Source organism: Papaver somniferum, chromosome 5 (genome assembly GCF_003573695.1).
Source record: "Papaver somniferum cultivar HN1 chromosome 5, ASM357369v1, whole genome shotgun sequence".
Lineage (NCBI taxonomy): Eukaryota > Viridiplantae > Streptophyta > Magnoliopsida > Ranunculales > Papaveraceae > Papaver > Papaver somniferum.
Genome location: NC_039362.1, coordinates 193886014 through 193909221, shown reverse-complemented (window position 1 = coordinate 193909221; position 23208 = coordinate 193886014). Strand labels below are relative to the sequence as shown.

General features: G+C 35.8%; 2 protein-coding genes across 2 annotated transcripts; both read right to left on the bottom strand.

Moving 5' to 3' along the window:
• Positions 1–1631: 1631 nt before the first annotated feature.
• On the bottom strand, positions 1632–2090 carry LOC113278406 (SKP1-like protein 1B). The gene has a single exon (XM_026527255.1). The coding sequence runs from the start codon at positions 2088–2090 to the stop codon at positions 1632–1634; it is 459 nt and encodes a 152-aa protein (XP_026383040.1).
• Positions 2091–17505: 15415 nt separating this feature from the next.
• Positions 17506–21675, bottom strand: LOC113284162 (F-box protein GID2-like). The gene is made up of 3 exons (XM_026533572.1): positions 20554–21675; positions 19137–19887; positions 17506–18305 (listed from the first exon to the last, which is right to left on the bottom strand). The coding sequence occupies exon 1, from the start codon at positions 21586–21588 to the stop codon at positions 21070–21072; it is 519 nt and encodes a 172-aa protein (XP_026389357.1). The 5' UTR covers positions 21589–21675; the 3' UTR covers positions 17506–18305; positions 19137–19887; positions 20554–21069.
• Between the last annotated feature and the right edge of the window lie 1533 nt (positions 21676–23208).

The window sequence follows — 23208 nt, the reverse complement described above, 5'->3', positions numbered from 1 at the left end:
AACTATAATACTCACAAAGAATTTACCAACTTTTCCTTTTTTTATTGTCTGTTTGATAAAAAATACAATGCAGGTGGCAGGAGAAAAAATTTCACTAGACGCAGAAAGCTAGTGTGTTTTACCCAACTGCATTTCACCTCTTATCCGAGGATAAAATGTAAAAACATTCTATCCCTTAGGATTTGCTCATAAGAAAAGTAATTGCCTCTTGTTATTTTTTGAAGAGAGGGTGAGGAAGAGATGAACAAACTTGCACCACGAAGTGGCACTGTATTCAGAGTCCCTCGTGGAACGTACGTAATTAGGAGGGAGGTTCGGACACAAAAAAATGCGGGCAACATGAGAGTTTTTCTCTAGACTGCAAAAACCTATTGTGATATTATCAAACTGTCACCCAATTCACACCCCCTCAAGGAACATGATTGCAAGGATGGTTAGGAGCAACGCATTGACCTCATGGCACCTTTTGTATGTTTATGTTAACTCGTGGCAAAAATTCTCATAGACCATGATATAACGTGCCATGCAATGTTTTGGTTTCTAATTTTTTGTTGTTTCAAAGATCATAATGATGTTTTTATACCTCATGGACACACTAGAAAACAGTTGGACCGGAATTGTCAAGGGAATGAATGAATAGTACTCGTCGGTTTTGAAACCTGGGATTGGAATGTTCTGACTGGAAAATGCTGAGAGCTCTGGAGTATCATGCGTTATGCGTTGATTTGGATCATTTGGGAGGAAACAAACTACAGGGTATTTGGGGGTAGACATAAATCAGTTTATGAGCTTATCATTCACATTAAACAGAACAGACTCTTATTCTGTGGAGCTGTGAAAAAGATACTTTTAGATTCATTAATAGCTCTCAAATTTTGCATAATCGGGAGAACGTTATTCATATGTATCCAGTTTTTTGACTAGTGTGTTGTACTTGGATGCTTTTTCTCTTTAATATAAACTTTGTTTTCGAAAAAAAAATAATCTTTACGTGATAACATGATACCAAAAGCCGTAAACACTCAAAACAATAGATTAGTATTGGTAAAAACAATAGAGTAGTATCTGTCGGTTTTAAGGTATTGACTGTATATGTGGTTCTTACAAACTGACACTAGAAGCCCGTTCTAGGAGACTGACAAGGTAAATATTGTCTTAGCTCGATAAGTATACCATCATATCATCATATCCCCAACCCCATGTTCCATCATACGCAGAACTTGATTATTGACATCTACCATCGCAGAAAGGGTAATAAGAAATAACTTAAAAAATCGAAATTGGTGAAAGAATGTGCAAAAGTGTGAACCGTGTCGCACTTCTGTCGTTCAAGCGTGAATTAAAAAAGAAACAACATAATTTGCAGTAGGGAATAGACGAGTTCATGTTAAGAATGATGTAAAATCTAAATTCAATTCAATAAAATCTAAAATTTCTAATCTTTACTGAAACAAAAATAAGACGCATGCAATTAAACTTATAACAGGTGATAATTAAGAAACCAAATCATATTAATCAGATCTAATAAAAATTTCCTGGACTATTCAATAAAGAAACCACATAGTAAAAGAAACCAAAAAGAAAAGAAACCCTAGATAAATGATCATCATCTGGTTTGCTTAGGTTTGGAATCATTCAAAAGCCCACTGGTTCTCCCTTCTGACCTCCTCCTCTTCCTCAGGGGTGAAGTCATTCTTGATGTTGAATGTCTTGCGGATCTCCTCTGGGGTCTTACCCTTGATCATATCAGCGACAGTCTGGCAAGTCAAATCCAGCAACTCCTTAATATTCAGATAATTTGCAGCCAAAATTAAATCGAACAACGTAGGCTGATCGACCTTAACAAACTCAGCATCCCAGTTCTTAACCTCATCTTTATTTTTTTCATCGGCATCACCGTCATGCTTCCTGCAGTATTCAATAACTTTAGCCAAAATCTTGCTTGTTACATTGGGTAAAGGTATTCCGTTATCAGCACAATCATCTTCGATCATATGCTTAATTGTTTGAGATTGAAGAGCAACGGATTCTTCAACATCAAAAGTTTCTCCATCAGAGCTCTTCAACGTTACCATCTTTGAAGTCGACATCTCCTATCGGTTAAGGGTTGCAAACAAAAAACTAATTTGTATGAGCAGAGAAAGAAAAAAGCCAAGAGGTTGAACGTGAAAACCAGTACCTTCCTTCACAGATATATATATATATAGGCTTTATGATGAGACTCTAGAATCAGAAAAGATTGCAATTTGGAAGTTGTCTTCGTCTGGGAAACGGAAAATTATGGTAAGAGTTAAAAGACGCGTCTTTAGCAGTAGGTTCCAAATTGGATCTTGGGCCTTGTATAGAATGCGGTTGGACTTTGAAGCCTGATTTTCTCCACACCCACATAGGCCCATGCTATTTTCAACATGAACCCACATGGTACTGGTTGGTGCATCTTGGTGTCTCTTAGCTAAACTTTTTTTTTTTTAATGTATGCTATACTCCATTATTATTTTCTGCTTTTTTTAACGAATTTCAACTCAATTTGATGATGCTTTAGATTCATAGATTAAGATAATTCCTTAAAATCCATGTTGCAAGTGATTAGCATATGGAGATTGTTCATTTGTAATGAAGGCTTTGGACCAAAAAGAACAAGAGTATCTTTCTTCACGCAATAAAACGATAAAGTTAGAGAATTTAATTAATTTTATCCAGCGTAACCAAAATTAAAATATGGCTGCAAAAAATTTATAAGTTCAAAATAAAATTATATCAAAAGTTAATAGGTTCACAATGTAGTTTTAGTCCGAACAAATTAATAAAATCACTTCAAAATAACACAATCAGATCGCCTTTAAGTTCGAACGAATTAATAAAATCACCCAAAAACAATAAAATCATATTGTCTTTAATGATCTAAACCATATTACCGTTCAAAAAATGTTGTTTGAAGTTAAAAGTATTTTTTGGCAATCATAACCGGAAGTCTTATTCATAAGTCATAAGTAAAAAAAAATTGTTTCAAAAAATAATAATATTACTATATTCTCTTGCTTCTCAAAGTCACTGCCAAACTTTGTGTCAAATATAACTTCAAACTTTTCGAATTAATTAATTCTTAAAATGTTGAGAATTACTATACAATTTAATGACATTGAGATATTGATTTTGAATTACTAAGTTAGGGTTTTATTTGATTCAGTTAATCGGTATTTTGTTTGAATTAGAAGTAGGGGTTTCAATTTATTGAAATTGAGGTTTTGATTTGGGAGAGTAATTGATCGAATGGCTTTGTGACTGAAGAAATCAGAGAAGAAGTTTATGAAGTTTGCGGTGGTTTTGTTCTTGATCGAAATCAAGAAACTTGATTGATAACTTAACAAAAACAAATTAATGTATAAAGAAGAAGAGGAACCAATACCTAGTACAATTCTAATTTTTAATTGATGTGTGAGTTGCTAAGAGTGGGGGATTCAGAATTGAGGCAGAGGAAGAAGAAGAAGACTGAGTTAGGTATGAAGAAAAAGGAAAAGAGTTAAATATTAGGGTTATTGGTCTTTTGTATCCGAGTCGTATACTAAATGATTTTTTTTAACCGTTGGATCTTAGACCCACCTCAGGGCTAGTTTTGTAATCTAAGTACTTTACAGATTTTTATTTTACAAAATTAATTAAAGTTAGCTCGTAGGAAGTCAATTAGGGTCAACGTCCATTCCAGGTACCAAGCCCTAACATTGGACAAATGTTAGACCAAAGCCTAGTGTTGGAAAAAATCTGAGTACTAAAGTCTAATTAACCATTTTTTATTTCCATGTATTGAATTACAAGGTAACAAGAGTATCTTCTTTCCATCAACGCAATAGAATCTTAATTTACTATGTAAATGAATCACATTCATTGATCTGTGTTTTTGTAATCCATTGACGATGAGGAATTAGATTCTGAAAATTGAACAAAGTGTGATGTTGTTAGGGTGGTGAAAGTGTTTAATTTTCTTTGTTTTGCAGGTTGGAGCAACGTCCACCATGCAACTACCTGCTGCCGCTTTTACTTCGACTTTAAGAGTTTCTCCTTTTTGGGATATTTGTTGTTTGGTATATGGATTTTTCCCAGAACTGCGAAAACCGACAAAAACTCTAACGAAATGTTTGAAAGATCCAAATCCATCGAGAAATGAGAAATAAATTTCTTTCTTTAGTGAAAGAGTATGTGAAATCATGACGGACGCTGAAAAATACACTTTCACTGGCACAACTGCAGCTAAATATACCACAAGAGAGACTAATGGAAAATTATATCCGGATGCGTATTCGAAAAGGATTGAAAAAATTATCAAAGAAAATTCAAGAAGTATTACAACAGATGATGATGCATGCTAAACATCAAGAACAGCTTCGAAAAGAACTTGAAGAATTAAGGATCAACTCTTAGGTGGTATATATTCTTATGACCTCCCATGTCTTTCCCATGTGGTAGGGATGAAGGTGGTGCTAGCTGCGACATGTCATATTATATGCATATGATTGTTTTAATTTTTCAATAAGGAATAGAAAAATTACTCAATTAGTATAGACTATAGTTAGTTATATGTTATTTTGTTTTCCAGGCCACATTTCTCGCTTTTCAGGATGACCTTAATGCTTCCTCAGTTTTATGTTCCTTTGATGTTACTTCTAGTGTTTTTATTTGTTCTTGTCTTACAACTTAAACTCTATCCAATAATGATGCGAAAATTTGTGTTAAATTTAATCTTTAACAGTAAAATCATATGTCCAAATAATATCAAGTTTAGACTTATAATAATTTTAAAGTCACATGGACGACATGGTGAATTTGCTGCGATATTTCTGAATGGGATGTTGAATTGAGCAAGTAAAGGAAAAATGTTTAGAGCTGCAAGATGGAAGAGTAATAAGAACAAAACCAAGATATATTGTTTCAAAGTGTTGTTTTACGCAACCCATTTCTACTCCAATGCAACTGATATTGTAGAAATAATCAAAACTTACAGCTTCCAATATCAAATCTGAGACGGCCGGCTTGTTTTAGTTTTCTTTAAATTGATGTCAAAATTTATAAGTGAGATCCTGAGTTTTTTTTTTTTTCTAAATCTCATAATTAAAGTTTCATTCATGATAAAATAGAGATTACATGGACTTCAAGAACATCAAGATCAAAGATCGAAATACAATAAAAAAGGTAATAACAAAGAGTAACTCGTGAAGAGAAGTAATGAACTACCAACAAGAGTACCAAGCAATCTGAAGATTAAAAGAATGCGTTTACAAATATATTGCATGTCTTGGGTCAGCCAAATAAAAAATCAGATATATCTAATACAGTGTATCATTTGAAAGATCATACGAGTGTTACAACTTATATCATGTTGATTAAACATAATATGTTCATGGTCTTTTTTTTTCTTTTTAATAGATAAAACAGATGATAAACCTAAAGTTGCATTCCTCAGATTACATTTCTAATAGAGTCAAATCCTTTTTGTCTTGCAAAAGTAAACAAAAGGAAAGAAAGGGATAGCGTATCCCATTATTTGAAGGTAGAAAGATTCCGACTGTAGTTTGCTAGGCTATCAGCTATATAGTTGTTTTCCGGAGATATTAAAGTTTTAGTCTTTAAGTTTTTAATACCATTAATGAACTTTTTGAGTTTCCAGAGTGCAACTTAAACCTATCATGTTTGTACTCCGTTTTTAATAGTATGTTCATGGTCACATTATATAATTTTTGTAATAATAGAACACTAGTGCATCTGCCTTATTTCGATCAGGTATGATAGTTTTATCACCATACTTTTGATGAGAGCTATAGAGTCAACTTTTAAGAAACAATAACCATGTACTAGACCACCAAATTGCTAAAATCTAGTTATAAAATACACATAAGGGGTGGCAGTAGCTTCCTTAGTTGGTTTTTATAACCATACCAAAAAATACAACTTGTATCACAGAATGATATACATTATGTTCATGACAATATTGCTATACTGTCATAAAAACCAGGCCATCAGTGTACATATATATAGTAATACTAGTTACTCTTTTTCCACTAAGCACTATTTCAGGGGAGAAAAAATTCTTCAAAATAATGAGGAAAATACCAGCAACAAGTGGAAGAATTCTAAGTTCTAGTTTTTCCCAATTTTATCTTTTACATAACATCACATTATTTGGACGACATTTTAAGTGTCCTACTGCTAGAAACATAAAACAAACACCATATAATGTTATTTATCAAAACTAGATGCAAGCAAGACACCAAAATGCAGTGAAAGTAAAACAGGAAACTTACATTGTATTGTGCCTCCACTGTTTTTAGAGTCATTCTTGCATGCCCACGCCATAGATTTCAAGATTTCCTCAATGTGAATTTCTATATCAACACCAGATTCAATTAACTTTTTCCTAACACTAAGAATACGATTTCCATACTTAGCTCCAGAGCCATGGCAACAGAAAGATATCAAAGGATATTCTTCACCAGTAAATTTGACGTAACCTTCTTCTTCTGATTTCTTGATCACATTTTCCAAGTCGTCTCACGTTCCTGATTTCTTCGCACATAAGTAGGTTTAAGATCTACCCCTGATTCATTGTACGATGAAAAAAGCATACTAGAAGGTTGTTTTTGAATATCGATGTTTTTTTTGGGTTTCAGAACGATGAACACGTGTTTTGTCTTTAAAAACTTCTAGTGCTTTTTGCACGCATATTTGAGGTGTACAATTTTCACCTTGAGTCTTAACCTGTTGTTGAATAAACAAAGTAGCATAACCAAACAAACAACCATATTAATACAAGTCATAAATTGAAAATTGAAGGAGTAAGAACAAAATAAGGAAGTTGTGTTGTTACCTCATTTTTCAAGAAATCGGTGATCGGAAAAGACTGGTAATTGTTTCCATCTATAGTGACATATAGATGTTCTCCTATTGGGACAACTTTTACAACATTTCCATGAGATGGAACTGATTCTCCACTTTTCTCGTATGATTTCTCCTCTTCGAGACTAAGAGTTCTGGTTGCTCTACTATCAAAAAAAATATATGTACCAAATATATGTAAATAAACAAATATATATTTACAAATGAGATAAGAATTACAAAACTAGCTCAGTAAAATATGAAACTAAACAATGCATGTATTGAAATGGGCCATGATGGTTTGTTCTCTGTTTATATTTTTATCTACTGATTACAATAAGACTGAAAATGAGGCTACAAATTATTAAAAAAAAATCATGTCTGATATAGAAAATCAATTCAATTTACTGAAATTAGAAAAACAAGATAAATCTTCCATAGTGTCTTGGTAATATTGTTTTCATTCTCTTCTAATAATAGATATTAGAACAAAAGATAAAGGAAAATAAAGGAATTTGAAAGACATTTACCTAGCAAATTTGATGACTTTTCTAGATATATAAAATAAAGGAAAATTATTATTCTCGGTTAATTTTCTCTTCCATCCATGACATACTCCCTCGTTTTTCTAAGATTACATTAATGTTCTTAAATGGTTGTTGTGTGTGTTTCTTAGGTGGCAACATAAACATGACATCTTTGTTCAAATATTTCGCTAAGTTTAGGAAGAGGTGCGAGGCATGAGTGAAGAAGATCAGATGTTCCAATTTATGAGTGGTGTGACTTCGTTGGTTGTTGATGAAATCAAGAAGCGCAAAATTCAGAGTATCCAAATGGTTGTTCAAGCGGTAAGAGAGCTTACCAGTTGCACGATAACTGAAGATGTGAAAACCTGTGAAGGTAAGGCCAAAGGAAAGGAAAAATCTGTAGGCAGTAAGCGTAAGCATGATCCAAAAAAAGATGAATTATTCCTTTCAGCTCGGAATTATAGGGGATGTTTCATTTGCAAAGGTTTACATTTTGCTAGAAGATGTTCACTCAAGTCACAACTCAATGCAGGATGACTATGGGAGTCATTCTAGCAAGACTCTTGAAGGCCGAAATAAAGGTTCAAGGAAGAGACCACGCAGCGAAGTTGTTCCTCACTTCAACAAAGGTAGAAACTAAGCTAGAACAAGCAGTAGTGTTGTTGTCTCCATTGGAAACACTTGGTACCAGAAAACATGGTGCTTTCTGAGCTTGTTTTATGTAGCTTTAGTTGTTGGTTGTTGTAAACTCTGTGTGTAGAGTTTGGTTGTACAGAATATTATTTGAATCTTTAAGTTTGTATATATTTTGCTTTGGTGTAAGAAAGTTGCTTTGTTAATGAATTTTTAGCTTTCCAAAATGATCGGTGGATCAATCATGTAATGGTACATGGTCTTGTTATGTAAGAGCAGTAATGAATGAAGGTGTTTTCTTTTATAAAGTCTTGCCTCATTATTTACGATGTAAATCTAGTTCATGGGAAGATGTTGCAGTAGCATACTTATCCTAACGTATGCAGCACCAAGACAAGTCGAAAGCTAATAAGCAAAGCATGGGACAGGGGTCCTAATTGATGGGAAAGTGATATTGTTGTTTGGGGATTGCAACATGACACGACGACGGATGGGAAGCGACAGTGGAAGCAATACAACAAGTTAGAAATCATTTCATCAACAAGCATGAGTTGGGTAGAACTCATGGCCAAGTGAAAGACACACACTTTCCAGGCGAGCAAGCAATGCAGTTCAAAGAAATAGTTGGGGACCTTATTGGCTTTGAAGGCATGGCGTATGGACAGCTAAAGGGTTAGTTATGTTATGTCCAAAAGGATAGTTAGTCACAGTTGCGGAGATGGGTTGTGCAGCTCAATAGTTTTTCTTTAGCGAGTTAGGCAAAGAAAACTTGCAAGTCTGGTTCGGGGTATGCAAAATGGCATAAGTATGAAGAGTTTATAATTGGTGGCCACTAGAGAAATAAGTTCTTGGATGATTTTTGCATGAACATAATTTGGCAAGGCATGAAGTGGCAGAATCGGGAATTCTACGGAGGGAATAAGAAACCTCTATGCACTTTGTGACATGCTTAACAGAGGGAATGAAGGAAAATAGTCCATGGAAAGTGCCAGCAAAATTGATTGAAGAATGAGGCCAAGTCTTATATAAGTCCTGTTATGTTGCATGGTGCAACTAAAGTTGGAATTGAAGGCATAAGGTTATGGCAATGATCATTGGTAATCAGGTGGGGAGAATCATTATTTGTGTACACTTGCACAAATGATTCATGCGAAGTTCAAGCCTAATTCATGGAATTGGCAAGAAGAATTTCAAGTTTGTGTTTCAGTGTTGATATGTGATTTGTAATGGAGTTGAAAGCGGTCGCGACGCAACAACAAAGTTCAAGATCATTAGGGATCAATGACAAGGAAGTAAAGCTAAGTGGTGTTGATGCTAAAGCATAGAAGTCGGCTAAGTGCGTTGTGCAAAAGCTAGCAAAGATTGTTAAATTTCCGAAAGGGTTCTGAAAGTGCATGCAGCGAAAATTCAGACCAGTATAGAGTTTATGCTTGGTTGCATTCAACGAGGGCGTTGAACGGATTAGGCGGGGGAGGTCTATGACCGGTCCGGAACTGATTGTGAATTAGAGAGTTGCAGGCCAAGTCAGTGTACGACAATGATTGCGTGATACATCATAGGTTGTCAAGTGCTAAAAATGACATAACCCCGCAGGGCCAGTGAAGCGAAAAGGTAGTGATGCACTATAAAGACATTGGGATAAGTAATGAAGATTATTGGACGACACAATGAAGCTTCATTGAGGGAAAGGCAAGGCAAAACCAAAGTGGCAAGATGCAGCATGCAACATGCGATGTAGGCATTAAGGCATATCCGTGGAATTGAGTTGGCCCAAAATCAAGGATGATGCAAGCAGGTAAAATAGACTAAGAATTGGTGTATGCATTAGTTCAAGGCAGAGCCAAAGCTTGGACAATACAAACAATCTAGTAATGCAAGAGTTGCATTGATATTGTCAAGCAAAATTGGTGAAGTGAAGCATATGACGCCATGAGTAACTAGCATGAGTTTAAGGAATTGGACTTGATGATCGAAGCACAAGGATGGTATGTAATTTAACTTATATCAAGAAGTTTGCAGGGCCAAGACGTCTGAGCATGGGATCAAGGCTAAATTCAGTAAAGCGCAACATTTGTGCAATACAGCTCAAGTGGCGGTTAAGAGTTGGTTACGGGATTCACAAGCATGCCAATCACGCGAGACAAAGAAGAACGGTTATAAAGAGAGTTTATAAGCGTGGTAGAAGGTTCCTAACTACTAGAGATCAGGTGTAGAGTGATTGGCCCGAGTTTGAAGAAGAACTGGCCATTTAGCACAGTTAAAGGCGGTTATGGAACTGCTTCATGGGACAGATGGCTGTCCCATGCGTGTGTAATAGTTGTACACTGTTTTGTCCAAGGAAAGTTGTTGTATAAATAGTCATAAGGCATGGAAAATTCAGAAGATTTACATAGGAGAGTGTGAGACTCAAAATAGGAGAGTTTTTGTAAGGCTAAGGCTTGGTTCGAGAGGGGAACAAGTCTGTGTAAGTCCCTAAGTGGGCAAGTTTTGTATTTATTCCCTTTGATGCAATAAAATGAGATGATTGTGTCATGTTCTAAGCGTTCTTAGTTGGTTGATTGTTGTTGAAAAAGTATGGAAAAGTTTGAATGCATTATGGCGTGCATTTGAGAAGTTAAGTGAAGAGAAAGAAGGCTAAAGACTTCCGATGAAGAACTGTTGAGTTGGTTGTTTGCATTGGTGAAAACTTATAAGGATGAAGTGCAGGTGGGTGAAGCTTTATTCACAGAACCACTGTGCTGCCTGGTCAGACTTTCGCAGAAATATGTCTGGGGCATTTGGAGGTGTGACAGTATCCGCATTGCATTGCTTGTACCAATACCAATAAGATACAAGATAACCCCTATAAAATTCCATAGCCGCACTCCCCGCAATATATTACCATTAAGCAAAAGTTCAAAATAACTCTCCCCCATTTTATGTCATTCCCGAAAGAACAACAAGAGCGACCTTAATTTTGAAAGAAAAGAAGGATTTTTTATTGGATACCAAAAACCATGAGAATGATTTTCTATATCCAAAACTCAACCAAATTAACCACAAGTAAACCCATGATTGATTTAATTGGAATACGCAACTAAATCAAACCACAAAAGTGATCAATTTAATTGAAGGTGTTCAACATAAGTAAACTTACGGAGCTACGACTAAGGTAATCATACAGAGACGACTAACTTAATCGTTCACATACTCAACATAAGGAAAACCTTACAGAATATACGACTACATTAATCAATATAACATGATTAGTATAGCCGTTCATATACTCAACACAATAATTTGTGGAATATATGAAAACTCAACTAGATTAATTACAAGAGAACCTATAATTAATCTAATTGGAATACAAACAACCAAACTAATCACCTAAGTAATCAATTTAATTATTTTGGGCTCAACATAAGAGAACTTATGGAACCCCGACTAAGTTCATTATAGAATATGACAGCCTTAGCCGTACATGTACTCGACATAAGGAAGAAAACTTATGGAGTACAAAATAAATAACCAAACTGGTTGATTAATTTAGTTCCTAATGCTCGACATATAACATCTTATGTAACAACCAACAAGCCAATAAGAAAAATCGACTTAGTTGTATCGTGCTCAACATAAGACACACAATGGAGCCTTCACGGTAAAACATAACAAGATGGATCAATGAAGATCAATACCGTGGATAACATACAAGGATCTATTCTATTTTCCATCATAGCGATATAATAGACTTTATCCTTGTCAAACAAAAGATTTTATCCTATTTTCCATCAAATACATGACTGCATAGGCATAACTTTTGTAATTGTCAAAAGTCCATTCGTCCTTTCATCAATACGAATATCAATTTATGAACGACTTTACTTTTGACACAATATGGGACCTTCAAGTTCACGGACGCAAACAATACATATCCCATAAAAATATTGCAATACTCTGCAATAATATCATCCTCCAAATATTTTTAGAATTTAATACCAATAAACCTAAAAAATAACATAAGAAGATGAAAACAAAAATAGTTATGTGTAGTCACAATCATCGCTATTCAAAGCACTAGTTATTCTTCCAACTAATCCAAAAAGAAGACTTACTATGTATTGTAGATCTTTCACAGAGCATCTACAGAAAACTTCTTCTTGTTATTGAAAAAAAAAAACATTGATTATAGGATCATTCAATTCCTCTAAATCTTCAGAAATATCAGTTAACTCACTAAGTTCCATTTTTTTGATCACACAGGGTATTCTTGGTTAGAGACAACCTTTGTTCATAGTGAGTTATTTCTTCCACAGAGGAAATGATTTGAGATTTTAAATCATTTCGCTTATTGATGAAATCTTTCACCATTTCTCTAAAATGATTATCAACACGACAAATAGAAAAGAGACATTTAGAGGAAGAACCTTTTCTCTTGATTATAGACTCCTTCTTTATCATCCTTGAGGAAGTAACTCCTTTGCACAAATATACATTGACTATATCTACTGCAATACTTTTGGAAGAGCCTCTAGTTACAGGATCCATGAACACGTAAGTGAAGAAAGAAGAAGATAAGAGTCAAACCCTAATCCTTGACACAATCTTCCACAGTTTAAGGATCCATAAAAATATTGTTAGCAGAATATTTTCTTAAAAAACATAGATACATACTTGAGTAACAAGATGCAGAGCCTCAACCTCTCAAGCTAAGAATGAGGATGCAGGTGTCTCCAAGCTCAACTAAAGACAGAGTGAGCCAGACGCTCCCATTGCTTGTCAGAGCTTGTTGCACAAACAGGTTTTCTCCTTCTGATTCTGGAAGTGTTGACTTTGCACCTTTCATTATCCAGACTCAACTTTTGCATGTTCTCTTGTATTTTAGAAATTCTTTTGTTCCTTTGTTTGAATCTCCAACACAAGTTTTGAACATGATTTGCATTTCCACAAAACGAACAACCTGATGACCCTTTGTCTTGTTGAAATGCCTTCTGTTTATTACAACTGCCAGCCTTTGTTTTCCCAAGACTCTTAGGAATATAGTTGACGATACCTGCAGTCTTGCTCTTAAATCCTAAACCATTAGTTTTTCCAAAGGATTTCTGACCAAATAACATTGTTGATATTTTATCAGAACTTCCAGACAATCGTTGAAGATCATCTTTGAGAGTATTAATCTCTTTTTCCTTTAGATCAATTGATAATATGGTCTTATATTCCCGAAGAACAGTCTATATTAATCAATCACCTCTCTACAATCCTTCCTGACTACACAAGCGGATTGTCGAGGAATCACAAACAGTGAGACGAAGATGTTCGTGACTTCTTTATCTTGCATATCCGAGAACTCTCACGATCTCAAGCCAATCAATCGATTGTACTCGTATGATATAAGATGCAAGATCAGATCACACAACTATGATAAAGTAGTATCGGCCTGGCTTCACAATCCCAATGAAGTCTTTAAGTCGTTAACCTGATTTTAGAGAAGAAAATCAAAGGTTAATGGAGATCGACTCTAGGGAGCGCACTAGTAGCACACAGAGTGTGGGGATTAGGTTTTCTCAACGCTAGATGTCTCCTTTATATATCCTTCAAATCAGGGTTTTGCCTTAGGTACAAAGCAATTCTTATTCACCGTTAGATGAAAACCTGATTTAGACTCAAGCTAATATTTGTCAACCGTTAGATCAAAAACTTAGCTTGTCACACACACTTGGGTAAACGTTTACTGGGTTCGTGAAAAACCATGCCCAAACGTGTACGTGTATGTTGGTTCAACATAGTAACTCAAAAGGTCAACCATATGAGCATTTCATATTAACCTTGTTCTTCTTCACCATAACTAGTTCAATTGACTCAAATGAACTAGTTAAAGAGTTTTTCAATTGCTATGAGATCTTATGTAACTACACAAGACACAATTGAAACAAAGATGATTCAATTCGATTGAATCGGCTCATGAACATTATAGCCACGGTTTCCATAAAGCATTCCTTAGTAATTTAATGTTTCTTATTCAGAGCACATCTTTCGATCATAACCTCTTAAGTTCACAAACAAGTTCGCGGACTTAAGTTAATCGGTTGAGTTCTCCAAACTCAGTAGAAATTCTCGGAAAGAGAACTTCCGTCAGTTCGCGGACTGAGTTTGAGGACTAAGCACACAAACGAGTTTTGGAAAATCCAGCATAAATTCTGGGTCAAGAACTTCCGACAGTTCGCAGACTGGCAAGCCAATTCCACAATCCTCCCGATTTCTCTTGATCAACAAAGTTCGTAAACTTCGGTTCAAGGATACATGGTTATGTAAATTTAAACTCTCATTTCAATCATTGAGACATTCTCAGAGGACGCTATATAGCCGTTATTCACAGAGCGATTCACGTCAGAGCAATTCTCAAAGTGATTGAAACTTTTCATGACTTTCGTCACTAGGTGAAGATAAACTTGATCAAAGCGAAAAGCTTTACCAACACACGATTTCGAGATAAAAGATAAGCAATGAATGCTCAACTCAAAATGTCAAGTGTGTATGATCTAGTCTATATAGCATACAACTTTTGTCTCATAAGAAGTAGGAGATAGAATATATAAACTTTTGAGTGATAGATAAGTTCAATTCTCCACATACCTTTTTGTTGATGAAGTTCCACGATTCCTTGTATAGATCTTCGTCGTTGTATGATGAATCGCCATGAAGTCCTTGAGCTTAACTACACTTTTCCTATCCTAGTCCGAGACTTAGCTATGTAGGCTAGAAATCAAGACTCATAGTTTTGATCACTAACATTGACAAACATGCTTGAGATAGCAACGCATGCGAGGTTGACCGAGCTATGCTCTAACAAAAAGAAGAGAATTTTCAGGGAAAATAAGAAAGGTCTAGAAGGAGGAGACAAGTGGAGAACAAAGAACTCGGCAACACGAATCCCCAAGAAAAAGAAATAAAAAGCAAAAGGGGACATTACATTGAGAATCTACTCGTCTAAACGTCATCCAATCGAAGTTGGAATCCGGGGTCATAATTAGCAGGGGGCTCCGCGGAAAAGGGATCCTCAGGAGGTACATTTCGAACATGGGATATGACTGATTATCAAGACTACTAGCCTCGACAATACAGCCAGGGGGCTAATGTAGACACATACTTTTGACCAAGAGCTGAGGACGGCAATGGGGGCTCCGGGTGTAAGCCAAAGCCGCCATTGACAGGGACGGGGTAACAATAAATGATGACGCAGTATGAGTGGATTGCCCCAGAGGTAGGTTGCCCCGAAGATGATGACCGGAAGGTGCTTAAATAATCCCAGCTATAGTAGTATATGTGTACGGCTAATAATAGAAGACTTACTAGGAAAAGGTATTAGGGTACACGTGTACGGTATTTGTATGTCAAGCTTTGCTTATAAAAGGAGAGAATCCTCCCAGAGAGAGTCAGGGCTCTCCAGATAATTGTATTGTGTATTGGGATTAGTCTCCTCATAACCCTATAATAACATTTGGGTATTTATAGTCAGTTGATAATTTCCCCCCAATTTTTTAGGTGCATAATTTATCGAAGGATGTTGATCCATATATAGTTCATTGAAAGCTTTGTTTCGAAGGAGAATTTTGTTTTTTCTCTCTTCAGTTACACCCTAGAGTAACGTGTGGTGGAGATGACAAGTTTTGAAGGAGAATTTTGCACAGTTTCGAAATCGTTTCCACTGCTAAAAGTGATACAGTTCATGTTTTCGGTGAACTCATTGTTGTTACAATATGGAATAGGTTTTCATCAAACCATATTTTTAACATGTTTATTGGGAGATTTGGGTCACGATACTATTAATTGATCAAATTCTTAGGGTTGCGGTATAACGAAACTGGTTGAACAGAGGAATATTTAAAGGATATTAAGCAAAATTCATTGAACAACATTAATAAGAAACATAAAATAATCAGTCACATTGTTTTTAAATGACAAGTCAAATCAAAACAATATAAATATAAAAAAAAAAAAAAAGAATCCCGAAGTAAAAGAATTGTGAATGAATTAAGGCGCGCCTAAGGTGATGCATCATCCGGAATGTTTCGACGAGTAAGAGGTTGAATAGCAGCTTCATCTTCTTCTATAATTTGGTTAACATTTACTGCAACATCATCAAACTCTTCTCCTTCTTCTTCCTCTTCTTCTTCTTGCTACAGCTGAGCAGGATCGACAAACAATCGGACCACAGTAAGTGGCCTGGTAACATAGTTGAGCAGGTTGACGTTGTCCTCCATTTGGACATCTTCACCACCAATGTTTACCACAAGAGTTTGTACTGGTTGTGGATAACCCAACTCAGGATCCTGGAATATAAGGTTCTTCACCAGCTGCACAGTCCTGGTCAAGTCTGCATCTCGCGTAACTGTTGCCCTTCAAGTGGCCCATTCATGATCTCAAGTACAATTGGTGTGATCATGTAGAACATTGGATTATTATTACCTTGACCTTGACCTACACCCTGAATAATATTTTGAACAGCATTACTGAGAATGTTAAGATCATTATTCGCATTAGGATCCATTTCAACCACAGCAGCCGATTCTTTTTATCTATCACACTGCTCTTGTGAAGAAATCAAATTGTGTTTTCAGTTTGCGATCAGGTATATCTCTATATATAATAGTTTCACCTTCCGATTGCTATCATTTTCCTAGTTTTGCCTATTTCCGTTTTGAGTTTAATCGGATATTCGGAAACACTATCAAATTCCCCATATATACTTTCCATAAATAAATCACACATCTACGATTGCTCTTTACGGAATGTAAAAGCAGCTGTGGGTGTTGAATTTGACCATGTAATTTCTTTGGAATTTGGGTTGGTTATAAATGCACTGCTTTGATACTCGGTTATCTTTGAAGTGAAGTGTCGACTAAGCAGTGAGCAAATTGACAGCAGCACATTAGATAAGGTAAGGGATGGACTACACCATTCTTTGAGATTGTCGAGGCAACATACACCCATTGCTTTCTATTATGTCTGGATGGAAACCTTTGGTGGCCTGAATGGGTAATCTGGGGGGAAGTGATTGGAGAATAGAGATGAGAAACCCACCACCAGCAAAAGGCTATCAGTTGTATTATGGTTCACAAAAGACAAATTCATAGGTTGATGTTATTACAATGGTTGTGTAGGTATCACTTTTCTGGGTAAAGTCTGCATCTGGTTTTCCACACAATATGCTTAGCCTAATTTGAATAGTTTGTGCAGGAAGTTGATATCGGTGCCATCAGCATCCCTGTAATAACAAAGTATATTGGAGCAGGTTAGGGGAAATATTTTTCAGAGGTTTTAAAGAAAACTAATGCTTCAGCTGTCATTTCTGCGCGAGTATTTCATCGGAAGTAGGCAACTCTTAGCACCTAAAAGCATTAAGATCTAAAATGTTCTATTTATTCAACTTCATTGAAGATCTCTTAATTTTGCGTTTTTCAGTGTGTTTTTAAAGATTAATTACCATTGGAGTTGCTGAACTTTTGCTTAAGAATAAGACGGATTATATAGGTTGAGCATTACAAGTAAGAACTCTAATGTGTACTTTGACAACAACAAGGAGGTTGGTAGGGAAGAAAAATTACAGTTGGAACAAGAACAAAGAAACTGAAATCTGGTGGTTAGACCTTGGTCTTAAAGGAAAGACCTGTATCTACTTTCTTGATCTCAAAGATGAGCATCCTCCAATCTTTGAGCACAAACATTTCTGCTCTATAACTCTGACGGTGACACAAATGCCGAGAGATGATTGATTGGTTCCTCAACAGTGATGCAAACCAACTGAAATTTTATATATGTGGATTGGTAGACTGGTAGAGATGACCAGTGTGTGTCAGGGGAAGGTACTTAATGACACAGAAGAGAACCATTTCAAAGATTGTTTTATGAGATCTTTGGTTAATAGGGCTCTCGAGATTACCACAAATTCCAAAGTATCCTCGTCTTCATGGCATTTTGATGCAAGTTGGAATCCTCTTTTCTTGGTATTATCTTCCATTGCACAAGCACCTTTTGTAACTTTACAGATGTTGCAAGCAGTTGAAGGATGAACACATGAATTTCCGACTTTTTATACCAACCCAATTGAGGTAAAGAAACTCCGCTTTGTCGTGGCTCTAGTCCCAGTGAAAATATCATTTTAGAACCACTCTGAACCATCTTGTCCTCCCGAGAATGTAGAATTCAAAATTTGAGAAAATTCTAATAACTCTCAAGGGACACCCCATAATGCATTGAATTCAACTTTCCAACAATGAGCATCATAAGAATGTTTTCCTCCCTGGCCTACAATTTCACCAAATAGTAATCAGTTCAACATGGTAAAGAAATTTCACCATACAGAATCCAATCCTGGTTACTGACCAGTTCATGGTCTGTAAGAGTTGCTGTCCATCAGATGAGTTTCTAAGGGACAGCGCCCTCTCTCTAAGATGCAGAGAAGACTGGTATGTATTAAGCAAAATATCTGGGCACAAATGCAAAAAATATCTGTCCATATCAACACATGTTCAACACTAAGACCGTGTAAGATATAAATGTATCATTCCATATATTATTTACATGAGCATCAGTCAGTTAAGTGGATGTTTAGAGTCCACAATGTTGGAAGATCAGTCATTTGTAAGCAACAGCTAGAGTTAAATTCCAGTTATTCTACACACATTCCAGAATGAATGAATTATTCATGATTGGGACACCAACTTAGTTGGATTCAGTACTAAACAAAAAAAGACAAATTTTCCTTGCTGAAACTGACTGGGGACTGAACATCCTCGCTAGACGATTTTCAGTTAGACAATTCATCGAACAAATTGAAAGCGGTAACCACTAATAATTCAATTTGTCATCATTACCCTTGTAGTTTGACCAAGCTCTAGTAGCTCTACTACTGATATGAGTTCCTCAGTGTTAGGTTGGATTTTCCATCTATTTCATGTAAGAAAGAACCAAAAATTTTAAGATAGACTGAAAATGATTGTGTTGACTCAAGATAATAGATCCTGAACCACTAAAATAGTACGATGCACATAATAAGATCTACCACACAGACATTGCAGAAAAACCCCACAGGAAAATTAAATTGCACCTAGCTCAAGAGTTTTTCTAGTTTTATACCTGATAGTGATATCGTCAGTAATATTCTGCAGTCAGTGTTTATACCCCTGATGGGTTTACCAATAGAGGTGGCAAGGGGAAGACCCTTATTTGTTAACCTCTACACGAACATGCAAATCTCTGGGGCAATGTCTTTGACCTTCCATAACTTTTTCCAGGGGAAGTGTCACTGTGAAGAGATGAAGAGGAGGGCAGAGAGGTCCTCGACTGCTTTAGGAATGATTTGGCAGAGAAAATCCCATTAGGGTGTTGTTGCATCCAAATTAACTTGTCTTCACTGAAATCTTCATGGCAAGATAAAGGTACAGCTTTGATGACTCTAGCTTCATCAGCGGCAAAGACGTGATCAATAATTTCAGAGTTCCACTTTCTCTGCCAAGGTATCATGAGATCCTCCACTTTGTTTACCTCCACACACTTGGTTGTAGAATTTAGGAAGCGAGAGTTGTTTAGGCTTGGTAACCAAGGATCGTGCCATATGGAAATCTGACTACCTTTACCCACTGACCAACAACAGTTCTCCTTCACATGATGCCTGACCTGCACCATTGCACTCCAAGCAAAAGAGCAGTTTGTGGTTCTCTTGCTGTCGCAAAAGTTTGTGTGCCTCAAGTACTTGGCATACATCAGCTTACTCCAGTAGGGTAGTACTGTCGGTTAAGAATCTCCGTATGCTTTTTGCAGTAAGATCTCTGTTTAGATCAACCAGCGCCCTGATACCCAGGACCCCACATCTTTCTTGTATTCAAATCTGCTCCAAGAAAGGAAAGCAGAAGTTTTTAGTACAAAAGTAAGAGAAGATAGATCTTCAAAGATAGAAGTAAACCAAATTGGAAATCCTCCTAGGTAGATGAGGTGGGCACAAATAGTACCAAATCAGGCTGCACTTGACAAAAAACATATAACCATGTTAGGGAAGTGTGTTGCTGAGCGAAATTACTAACGAAACTGACTACAAGTGACAATATCAAAGGAAACAAATTAGAGGTATGAATATTACCAACGCATGCATCAAAAGATTCTCATAATGTGTTACATTCCGAATCTAGATGATTCAACTAAAAGTTCATAACAGTAGAATTTAGATAGGAGTAAATGTAATAGAAATTGTCAGATTGAAGTGTCATGAGCTATATGAATGAACTAACCGATAATCTAAGATTGGGTTTGCGGACCAGTAATCAAACGAAACATGGGTCATATATGCATGCTGGTTGCCATACAAAAAATGCCAGTTTTACGGAAATTGGTCAAATCCTGGCAACTACTACAATGTCTAATCTATCAACCCAATCTGAAATTACAGATTGTAGCCCTTTGAGTGTGTATCGAAATAGTTGACTATGTTTTTTAGTTTCGGATTGAAGATGACAGTAAGAAGAAAAATTGGATAAGAGTATGAATGAATGAATTTTACCTGTAAAAACTGCAAGGCTTTTGTATCTTCTTGGATGTTCCAATATCACCATGCTTCAAAACTTCATTAAGATTGATTAGAGAGATTAACTGATTGAGATAGAAAGTTGAAATTCACAAATAAAATCATTTCAACTATGAGAATAGTTACAAGGTCTCCAACAATACCAATTCGAAATAGAGGAAACAGCCACTGATACACAGTCACAGACATTCATTACAACTCAAACCTTTAGACTTTGGAGTTATCTTCTTCTACCCTCACAAACTCCACAGACTCCATACGACACCAGACAATTCAATTGAACATAAGAAATTTTTCTCACTCACAATTACCAACAAAAACAAGAAATTTCCATTTAAACATGTACAACAACAACAAACATAACCAAATTTCAACCTTACTGAGGATTTTAATTTTCAGATCTAATACAAAATTAGAAACCCGAAATTCAACTTATTAAAAGAAAAGGAAAATTACTGGAAAATATTAAGGATAATTACGAATTTCTCATCTTCAATTACTTGTTTTCCTTTTCATCATCATCTCATAATATCGAATTGAAAGTAAAGATAGTGAAAGATTGACTTCATCTTTTCCCCAATTAGGTTTTGGTTTCACAATTGCTGTCGAAGATGATGATGCAATTGAAGAAGAAGAAGAAGATGATGAATTCTTCAACAAAGGCCAGATGTAAAGAGAATGAAGACGACGAAATCCACCTAAAGCAAGAACAACAGAACGAAGTTGGCGATTACTACAACCAATATTTTGCCAGTGACGAGTACAAATAATTTCCCATAACCTTTCATCTTCAGCCATTTTACTCCATCTTTTGTTCACACAAGCTGCTGTTGCTAAGGATTTTGCATCAAAATGTTTTAATACCTCAAATGCTAAATCATCGTTTAGTTTAACAAATCCAATTTCATTATCATCATCTTCTTCTTCCAATTTGTTCTTTCTTTTCTTCAATCTTTCATCTTCTTCTTCAGTTACAGGATGATTTGGATCTTCATCAGCTGTTCTCTTCATCTCTAGATTTGATTTACTGAAATCTGAAGAACTGGGTTTCTCTGATAAGGAGGAAAGGACCTCTTTAATTAATATACTTGAATGAAAATTTTGGTAAAGTTGAGATGAATGATCCATTTTCATTTGACGAAATGACAGTGATACCCATACCATTTTTGGTGTTTTACGATGAAAATTTGATACCTTTTGTCTTTTACTTGAATGACTATTTTACGCGTGGGATTTTGGTTTATTCCTGGCTTACTCCGTGGATATTTTATTGGGATGCCACGGTTGCAGTTTCACGCTCCAAAAATCTCTTTTTTTTCCTTGCGAGAAAAGAGGCCGTTCAGCAGAGCTGCCTCAAGCATCATGCAAAGGCTTGTGAGAGTCAGATCCAGCAAAGAAATGTTAAGATCCCATAGTTCTAATGTGACTGCTAACACAATCAGTGTTTCTTTAACAAATTGGATGCCACCTACCTCAAACTCTTTCTCTATAAGTTGACATGATTCTTTTAAGGAAATTTTAACTGTTAAACACACACAGGCATTGGGTTAATATTGCGTACTTCTGCAGGGAATTTAGTGCGAGGAAGAAGCAACTACTCAGATGAAAACCTGACTGCAGAACATGCAGAGGTAATGGGAGTGTTGGAAGCTACTCAATGGGTAGAAGAGGTCGGATTGCAGCAAGTGTGCTTTGAGTTGGATGCACAAAAGGTAGTCAAGGCAATAAATGGGGATTTTCAGCAAGTTAGTTGTGAGAACCAATTTATTATTCTAGATATAATTAATCTGTTTAGCAACGATCCATTATGGAGTTGCAATTTTCTTAAGAGATGTTTTAATAAGACAGCAGATGAACTAGCAAAACATGTTAGATCTTATAAAGCTTCAGAAAACTGGATTGATAATCCACCAGTTTTTATTATTCCATCTCTTGAAGCTAATAAGAATGTTGTAACAACCATTCAATAATCAATATATTTCTTCTTTGCATCAAAAAAAAGAGTTAGATCGAGCAATGTCATAACCGTTAGCTTTTACAGAATAAAAATGGCTGGATAAATACATTAGAATTTTTTTGTCTAAGATATTAGAATTCTTTGCTAAGCTAGCTAGATTGAACGCCATGGTGATCTAAATTTTAGTGACCTTGATCAGCTTTTCCAGGACAAAAACGCATGTTTCGAATTTTCCATCTCTCATTGATGGAATCCCAGGTTGAATCATCCCTGAACTTCTGTTATGTACTCATCCTTTAGTTTCTTTAGAGTCGCATAATCTTCAACTTGAACGTCGACGTTAATTCTTTGTAACTTTTTGGCCCAATCGATTGCTAATTATGCACATATTCTAGCTCTGCTGACTCCAAAGACACAGTCTTTGATGTTTTTTGCTCTCACGTAAGGCAAAGTTAGTATACTATGAAGGACTAGCATTTCCTTCCATGATAGGATAGCTCATGGATCTTATGATAATTAAATTTTCGTGCTAGATATATGTTGTAAGTCGCTAAATGAAATATTAAATGGTGAATTAAAAATCATTTTTTGCTCGGGCTCATTAACTTCAGAAAATAGTCCATTAAAATATGACGGAAGGTATAGCAATTGATGAACAATTTCAAATAGTTGTA

Coding starts and splice junctions, on each gene's coding strand:
- LOC113278406 (XM_026527255.1), bottom strand. CDS start 2,090: ATGTCGACTTCAAAGATGGTAACGTTGAAGAGCTCTGATGGAGAAACT.
- LOC113284162 (XM_026533572.1), bottom strand. CDS start 21,588: ATGAAGAGAACAGCTGATGAAGATCCAAATCATCCTGTAACTGAAGAA.